Raw genomic sequence first — 9559 nt, 5'->3', positions numbered from 1 at the left:
TCAATAAGATCAGGGCTGATCTGTCGTGGCTCAGTTCCACTTTCCCGCCCTTTGCATTTAACCCCCGGCTTGGATTTTGTTCATGAAGATTGGAATGTTTCTATCTCGATGAGGGCGAATCTACAGAGGATGGAAGTGGTGAAGTGTCCAGTTCTGCGGATCCGCCAGTGAAATTCCTGATCTTTAATCGATTGTTTGTCACTGGTGTGATGGGGCTCCCTCATGTGGGCCAGAGTGACAGTACAGAGAAACAAACAGGTTCCAGGATGAGGAGGACCATTCAATTCATCTTAATTCAACTATCCAAGGATGTCCGCAGCACTAAAACATAATTATCTGCTCAATATCACATTATTCACAGGATCTTGTTGTGCACACATTGCTTGCTGTGTTTCGGAAATGACTCAGGTTTATCTCCTACCTTTAATGCTAAAACATTTTAAATTGTTGCTCGGTGGGATAGAATTTTAGTATTGCTGACAAACTGTGTCACACTGTTGAAACCTTCTGCTTTGCACTCATCAGGACTGATACAAGAATACCAAATTTCAAAGGAAACAACAATTTATACTGCATGAGAAAAGGGATGGTGATTGGTTGGCGAGGCAGCCCTGACACTCTTAAGGTTAGCGTGCAGGTTCAGTTGGCATTCGTTGCTAGATGGTGGTTAGCACTGCTGCCTCACAACGCTTGGGACCCGGGTTCAATTCCCAGCTTGGGTCACTGTCTGTGCCGAGTCTTTCTCCCCGGTGTCTTCATGGGTTTCCTCCGGGTGCTTCGGTCTCCTCCCACAGTCTAAAAGACGTGCTGGTTAGGGTGCATTGGCTGTGCTAAATTCTCCCTCAGTGTACCCAAACAGGTACCACAGTGTGGTGAATTGGGGACTTTCACACTAACATCATTACAGTGTTAATGTAAGCCTACATGTGACTCATAAACGTGGAATTGTTGACTGTCAGCATTGTCTACAATAATCCGCCTAGTAGGAAAAACTAGAACTAGAGGGCACAACCCCAGGCTAAAGGGACAATCGTTTAAAACAGAGATGAGGAGGAATTTCTTCAGCCAGAGAGTGGAGAATCCGTGAAACACTTTGCCACAGAAGATTGTGGAGGTCAGATCATTGAGTGTCTTTAAGACAGAGATAGATAGGTTCTTGATCAATTAGGGGGATCAAGGATTACAGGGAGAAGGCAGGAGAATTGGGACCTGTTGACATACTGTTTTTCTCTCCAGAGTTGGTAACTGACTTGTCTGGTATGTTCAGCAGTTTCTGCTGGGTTTCATTCTTCACATTGCGAGGTGTGTGTGAGCAGTGAATGCTGCCTGCGTGTGTACACAGAACATAAGAACATAAGAAATAGGAGCAGGAGTAGGCCATCTGGCCCTTCGAGCCTGCCCCGCCATTCAATAAGATCATGGCTGATCTGTCGTGGCTCAGTTCCACTTTCCCGCCCTCTCCCCATAACCCTTAATCCCCTCTCTTATCAAAAACCCATCAACCCACGTCTTAAAAATATTTAGCGAGGTAGCCTCCACCACTTCAACGGGCAGAGAATTCCAGAGATTCACCACCCTTTGAGTGAAGAAGTTCCTCCTCAACTCCGTTCTAAACCGCCCCCCCTTTATCTTGAGGCTGTGCCCCCTAGTCCTACTGTCCTTTCTGAGCAGGAAGAGTCTCTCCACCTCTATCCTATCCATCCCATTCATCATCTTATACATCTCAATGAGATCTCCCCTCATTCTTCTAAACTCTAATGAGTACAAGCCTAGTTTATTCAGCCTCTCCTCATAGCTCAACCCCCTCAACTCCGGCATCAGCCTAGTAAACCTCCTCTGCACTCCCTCAAAGGCCAAAATATCCTTGCGTAAGTACGGTGCCCAAAACTGCACACAGTACTCCAGCTGCGGCCTCACCAATGTCCTACATAGCTGCAGCAAGACCTCCCTACTTTTATATTCAATCCCCCTCGCTATGAAGGCCAGCATCCCATTCGCCTTCCTGACCACCTGCTGCACCTGCAAGCTGGGTTTTTGCGACTCATGCACAAGGACTCCGAGGTCCCTCTGCACAGTCGCCTGCTGCAGTTTTTCTCCACGTAAGTAATAATCCTTCCTACCATTATTCCTACCAAAGTGGACCACCTCACACTTGCCAACATTAAATTCCATTTGCCAGTTCCTGGCCCATTCGCCCAGCCTATCTAGATCCTTCTGCAGACTCTCCACACCCTCCGCACAATTTGCCTTTCCACCAATTTTGGTGTCACCAGCAAATTTCGACACCATACACTCGGTTCCCTCCTCCAGATCATCTATATAAATGGTAAATAGCTGAGGCCCCAGCACCGACCCCTGAGGCACTCCACTAGTCACCAACCGCCAATCCGAATAGCACCCATTGACCCCCACTCTCTGCCTCCTATTTGACAACCAGTCCTCTATCCACGCTAACACCCTACCCCCAACTCCATGTCCCCTGACCTTCTGCAATAACCTCTTGTGAGGTACCTTGTCAAACGCCTTCTGAAAATCAAGAAATCACAGAGCTTTCTGAAACTATTCTGGTGGACATCTCAGTACTGGTTTATCATGCTCACTGGTGTTCTGGGAGAGACTTGTTAGTTTTGTCATTTGGCTAAATGTGGTGGAAGCAGCCAGTTTCTTTGGCCTTATTTCTGGACATACTGTTACCCTGCTCCGTGGACAGTGGCAGGTGTGGAATCTGACTGGGATTACACACCTGTCACACCATAACCATCCCAAGGTGAGCTGAGGGAGGACAGCGAAGGGAGACATTTTAACTTTCAGGAAGGTGTGGGTTAGAAGCACTGAGACAGACAGCATCTGACTCCCATCCACTTTGTCTGCAGCGTGTCAGAATCCACTTCCAGAGAAGCAGTTTGTCAATTTAAATTTGTGAATTATTCAATTACATTGATATTAACACGACTCCTGCCCTCTTATTAAAACCACTTCTGGCATCAAATCCCAGCGTATGGCCCCACACTCCCGTCCTAGAAACATAGAGGATAGGAGCAGAAGGAGGCCATTATGATCATGGCTGACTCAATAGCCTTATCCTGCTTTCTTCCCATACCTTTGATCCCATTCGCTCCAAATGCTATAGCCAGCCACCTCTTGAATACATTCAATGTTTTAGCATCAATTACTTCCTGCTGGTGTCCTATCTAACATCCTCCAGCAGCACCTTCCTGAGTTCAGCAGCAAGCCTCCTCCTCCCATCAGCATCTGCCCAAAGATCCTTCATCATGTTCGGGGAGGTTTCACTGGTGGTGCAGCCTTGGACCGCGTCCACTCCATCGTGCCAACTCTACTGCCTGTTGCAGAATCCATCAAAATTCATGTTGGTGATGTCTCTTTAAACAGTGAGGTGGAAATCGATCTCTGTGGCACCATGTCCACATGGTCCAACTGGTCAGGAAACCCACAAAGAGGGTTAACACAGTCACTGTGCTAAACAAAAATCATCGGTTCCCCAGATCCCTCCCCAAGAAAGTTAAAACCCAGTATCATGGGGTATGCAATCGATAAGTTTATGTATGCTCTATCAATCACTTAAAATTTCATCTGAACTGGATACCATCAGTACACTTTTCCTTTTAGTTTAAAGAATGGGTATCAGTTGAAAGACCGCACCAACAGTGCGGCATGCCCTCAGTATGTCAGCCAAGATATTTGAATGTACCATCTATGGACCCAAGAGGTAAGAGACAGCTGCCAACTGAGACGCAGCTGACAGTATAACTGCATTGAAAACCCCAACAGGTAATCAAAAATAAAAGGTGCAGAGCGAAAAAGCAGAAATTCAGGTTGTTCTTTGTACAGCAGAGATTGAGGAGATTTGAAAGTTGTTAAAAATCATGAAGAAGTTCGTTAAGAATATCTTGTCTGGAAATCCAAGAGTAATTATAAACTGTATCTGGTGGAAACAAGTTCAGTGACCAGGAGAGAGAACTGTCAGCTGACTGTTAAAAATTGCAGTGGCAACATGAGAATTGTAACCCGGAAGGCGCTGCCTGAGGGGGCGGTGGAAGCAGATCCAATAGGAACTTTCATAAAGAGAATTGGATAAATATTTTAAAAATCTGCAGGGCTGCGGAGACAGAGCAGGGGAGTGGGACTAACTGGATAACTCTTTCAAAATGCCAGCACAGGTACGAATGGCAGCTTCGTGTACCGTTTCATTCATGATTTTCAACACTACATTCTGGCTCAGTAATCATCAGTTAGAGAGGATGTTGCAGGAACCCATACATTGCACAAATTTCAGAGTTCTGAAAGGAGGATGTGAACATCTTTAGCAAGCTCCCTCTCGCTCTGGTCACTTTTTTTTTGTGTGGATATTTCAGTGAATCTGCTGACGGGACTCGAGTCACTCACAACACTGATGAAAAAGGCAAAACAAGCTCCCCATGGAGCAGTCCAGACTGTGTGTCTCACCCACAGCCCCCCACCAGCCCCAATCCCTATCCCCCCAGCTCTGCACTGTAGAGATTATCTGAGAATTTACTGAAAAGCTGTTTTCCAGCGAGTGAAAGGGGTATTGTACAGTAGAGACCAGCATGAAAGATTAATGTTCAAGTTATACTTAACGATGAGTGTCTACAACCCAACAAGTAACAGTGTGATTGTTGTTAAAAGTGGAAATATTCAGTCACTGGTGAATCGTGCATATAGCACTGAAAAAAACTTTAACTTAAAGGTTTGCAAACCACATTCAGGGTGAAATGTGAGAAATAATGTGAGGATTGCATGATTAGACAGAGGAAAACTGAAAAAGCTAGGGATCAACAGGTGAGTGTAAAATTATCTTGCATTCTAAGTTTCCTAGATGGAGTGCTTCTGACCTGACAGTTTTAGAAACATGTGGTCAGTTTGGTTCACATCAAAAAACTTGTAACTGTTTCAGCGGGAGAAACACTTTGAATAGAAAAAGGCCATGCTCTTGAAATGATCATTTGAAATTTATTTATTCGTTGCAAGTAGGCTTACGTTAACGCTGCAATGAAGTTACTGTGAAAATCCCCTTGTTGCTGCACACCAGTGCCTGTTTGGGTACACTGAGGGAGAATTTAGCACAGCCAATGCACCCTAACCAGCATGGCTTTCAGACTGTGGCAGGAAACCAGAGCACACAGACCACACAGATATGGGGAGAACATGCAGACTCCGCAGAGACAGTGACTCAAGCTGGGATTTGAACCTGGGTCACTGGAGCTGTGAGGCAGCACTGCCAACCACTGTGCCGCCCCTAAGTGTTTGTTGGGACATGAAATTTAATCTGAATTAGGCAGGTTTAAAAAGACTTGAATCGTAAGACGGTATATTCAATGGTTACACTTTATAGATCCAGGTCCTTGTAACAAAAGGTTTGGCATTAGTTAGGATATTTTATTCAAAATAACATGTGCGGCTGAGACTGCATGACAACAGCTGCACAGCAGAGGGCAACATTTTTCCAAGAATGTAAAATATTTCACATCCCCAGGAATCCTGGTTAACAGACCAATGGAAACACTCAGTGAATCAGTATCAGCAACAACCAGTACATGTTACATTTCTCATTAAAGACCACTGTGGCACAGCGGTTAGCATTGCCACCTCACAGCTCCAGGGCCCCGGGTTCGATTCCCGGCTTGGGTCACTGTCTGTGTGGAACGCGCACATTCTCCCCACGTCTGCAAGGGTTTCCTCCCAATCCAAAAGACGTGCTGGTTAGGGTGCATTGGCCGTGCTAAATTCTCCCTCAGTGTACCCAAACAGGTGCCGGAGTGTGGCGACTGGGGGGATTTTCACAGTAACTTCATTAAGTGTTAATGTGAACCTACTTATGACTAATAAATAAACTTTAAAAATGAAATGAACTAAGCTGCATACAACTGGCAAACCACAGGGTACAATTAGGAACAGAGCATCAGATTAAAGGTTCTTTCACCCAAATAATTCTTCCTGAATCTGTAACGTTGCCATTAGATGGCATTTCTGTCAGAGTGAAGAACACACAACATCTTTTCAAATCATCTCTTTATTTTCTGTGTATTCTAAAAGTAAATTTACATACTACAGTTATAAAAGAACCTGGGCATGCACATCAACCTATGTAGGTTCTTCTTTGTATCAGAGATTTTCCATAGGAATTTCACCAACATTTACAATCCATAGTTATTACTGTACATACAGCCCAAATCACTGCAAACTATTATGTCCACCTTGTCTTTACACTGTGCAAAATCCTCAATAAAATGTATTAGTGGCAAAATAAAGCAGAAATAATGAGCAAAAGATCAGGTTGACCTTAAGGATCTGAATAAGACATTTAGATATTGGTCCTTCATTTCCCCAATGATCTTAGGTTTGTGAGATGCAGCATCTGTGTGATGGTGAGCTCCGCTGATGCCCAAACTGTTATTAGATAGTGGTTTCCTAAATAAACAACAGGGTTTTCACCTCAGTAAGGGCCTCAGTGGTAACTGCATCACCTTGATTTTGTAAGTTAGACAGATCATTGGTTTGATGAAATGCGGCAAATGGCAATAGCAAAGAAACATCTGCAACCCAATGCTGTTTTATCAGAAATGTCTGAAAAGAAACTGCCTTCATTTGCATCAGAGAAAGTAACAAAACCCAACATGAAACAATCCACCGGGATTCCGCTGTTAGCATCTGAACACAGTTACGCCAGTGTGGAAACGGTCCCTGTCAAATTAGCTGACTAAACAAATTTGTACAACTGAACACAGCAACAGAAAGAAAATAACTAATATGCAGAATGAACCTTCCACCTGATATTTACAGATTTTTCTAATATAAACACTTAAATCACTTCAGTATAAATAAATATACAACAGCATCGTACTGTCTGTAGAACTCTCCAGAACAGTCGTACGAACAAATCACCCGAATGACTGATTAGTTTTTATTTTATTTTGAGAAAGCCAAAATAAGTTTGATTTTAAAATGTTCAGAAAATAAAACTATGATCCAGTGTTCAGTCTGCCTTATGACAGGAGCTTACCAAAGGTGTTAGTGTGGTCGGGAACATCAGCACTTTGGCGTGCATGAATGACAAGTCTGGAAGGCTTGCTATCACTTTGGCAGCTTCCTTACTAAGAAATTCCTCCTTCTTGGGTTTCCTATGAAGAAAATAATAATTTTCTCTTTTTAATTAGTGGCATCAATGCAAGAATTGAGAAGGGGTAACATTGCACATTTAATCTGATCGCTTAATAAATTGCCCAAGAGTCAAATGTTCAAGTTATCATTGTTCATTATAAAATAACACAAAGGCTAGCTCCCTCTAAAGGCCCAAACACTTCAAACAAATGCATCAATACTGCACCTTTATGAATCCCAAGACAGGTCAGAGGAGCGGTTACAAAACCAAACAGCTGATTGATAAGGACAGATGACCAAAAGCTCAGCCAGAGATAGGTGTAAAGTGAGGGTCTCAAAGGAGGAGGGGGAGGTGGAAGAGTTTCAGGGAAAGAACTCCAGGGCTTTAGGATTCCGACGTCTGAGGACACAACAGCTAATGATGGAGTGATTAAAATCGAGAATGCACAAGAGGCCAGAGAATGCAGAGCTTTGGAGGAGGATAGAGAGAGAGAGAGAATGGAGACCAAGGAAAGGAGATTGAGAATTTTAAAACCAAAGTGTTGATGGGCTGTAGGGCAGCAAGCAAAGTTTAAAATAAAGTTTATTTATTAGTCACAAATAGGTTAACACCGCAACGAAGTTACTTGAAAATCTCCTAGCTGCCACATTCCGGCATCTGTTCGGGTACACTGAGGGAGAATTCAGCATGGCCAATGCACCTAGCCAGCATGTCTTTTGAACTGTGGGAGGAAACCGGAGCCCTCGGAGGAAACCCATCCAGACATGGAGAGAACATGCAAACTCCACACACTGACCAAGCTGGGAATCAAAGCCGGGCTCCCTGATGCCAAGAGGCAGCAGTGCTAACTAGCGTGCCAACGTGCTGTCCCATCAGCACAGGGCTGATTGGGGAAGGGATTTGCTAAGAGTCAGGAAACAGGCAGCAACACTTTGTATGTCTATAGGGAACTGGAATGGGAGGAAAGACAGGGGATAAACAGCCATCTTCAGAGCAGTTACAAATAGTCGGAATTAATTAGTCTTAGAATTGGATTTCAGTGGGATCATCTTTCATCTAATATGTTTGCAAGTGCACATGGAATCCACATTGAAATAAAATCACATTCAGATCAATGCTTAATTTACCCATTCACAAACAAGACCAGGTCAAACATACAATAAACAGGAGAACACTGGTGAAATACTGTGCAGAGCAGCAATTCTCAGCATTCTGAGAAATTAGGACATATCACAGATTTATACGTTAAATATTAATATAAAAGCATATTTAATTTTTAACTAGATACTCCAGTATATAAACTACCACCTCAACGTAAGCTTAGCTGCTGGATAGGATTGCAAAGGATTGAATTTCTTGCCTAGTGGATGTGCTGGTCTTCTCTGCTGTTGACATGAGGCGAGCAAATGCATCAGTCATTCGATTGACTGTGCCCGGGTCTTCCAGCTTAGATGTTGTCAATTCATAGAGTTCTGGGTCAACACCTACAGAAATAAGGGCACAGAATTAGGTCACTCTACTATTCGGTACATAGCTACAAATATATAATTAGAAGGCCAGGGTTCGGATTTCTGTAAACATCTGAAATATTTATATAAAATCACAAACTGACAGAAACGTTTAATCTATATTGTGCCAGCTGTAACAATTTATCTGAAGTTTCCTATGGCGCTAGCCAAGTCTTCACCGAGGGCTTAAAGCGATGACACTTTGCCGTGCCTGATAGCAAATAGATTCGTTGTAAAAGTGACACTTTTTTTTGGGCAATGAAATGAGATGTTCCAAATTTAACAGAATCCCTCAAAAATCAATTTTTCCCCATATCTCTCTTACCCATAAATAAAAACTTTCTTTGAACAGTTGCAACATGACAACCTCAAAACTTTACATTCTATAATCTCTAACATTTATAGGCATTTACCAGATGATTTAAAACCTGAGCCTTTAGCGAGTTATTCCCATTTTCCAAATTCTTCTTGTTGGGACTGAGAGAGAAATGCAATTGCTGGATAAAAATTACCTCAAGAGAACTGTTATGTGACTAACCATAAAACTACAGAAAGTTAAAACTACTGCTCTTAGTATTATATTGTCAGACTAACTTGAAAAGTCCAACAATTGTAGAAACAGTACAGGCCACAATTTCTCACATAAAATGTTCAAACTTCAGCCCATTTATTGACTTGAAAAGGACAGAGAAATACACAAATCTAGAAGCAAACTACAGTGAACACTGATGAAACAGAAATCCACTAAAAATGTCCAGATCCACAGAATTCAATAAATGGAATGTCAAATTTGGCCACTAACAGGAATTACTCTAACATGTAGGTCAAAGTGCACCAGTTCACTGATAGGTTCTTAATAGAAAGCCAAAAAACAGTTACTCTTTTAAACTTACAGAACTGCTGAGGTTGAAGA

General features: G+C 42.9%; 1 protein-coding gene across 1 annotated transcript in view; it reads right to left on the bottom strand.

Annotated features, from left to right (window-relative positions):
- Window positions 1-6033: 6033 nt before the first annotated feature.
- LOC145350730 (aftiphilin-like) overlaps window positions 6034-9559 on the bottom strand; it is a 59967-nt gene continuing 56441 nt past the window's right edge. Inside the window, exons 8-9 of the mRNA XM_080199969.1 lie at window positions 8499-8622; window positions 6034-7157 (exon numbers count right to left, since the gene is read on the bottom strand). Coding sequence (XP_080056095.1) covers window positions 7013-7157; window positions 8499-8622 — 269 coding nt within the window. The 3' untranslated portion in view covers window positions 6034-7012. The remainder of the gene's footprint in view (window positions 7158-8498; window positions 8623-9559) is intronic.

The sequence above is a fragment of the Carcharhinus amblyrhynchos genome, chromosome 12, assembly GCF_965287045.1.
Source record: "Carcharhinus amblyrhynchos chromosome 12, sCarAmb.v2.hapA, whole genome shotgun sequence".
Classification (NCBI taxonomy): Eukaryota; Metazoa; Chordata; class Chondrichthyes; order Carcharhiniformes; family Carcharhinidae; genus Carcharhinus; species Carcharhinus amblyrhynchos.
The sequence above is the reverse complement of the archived record's forward strand: the minus strand, read 5'-3'. Positions and strand labels throughout refer to the sequence as shown.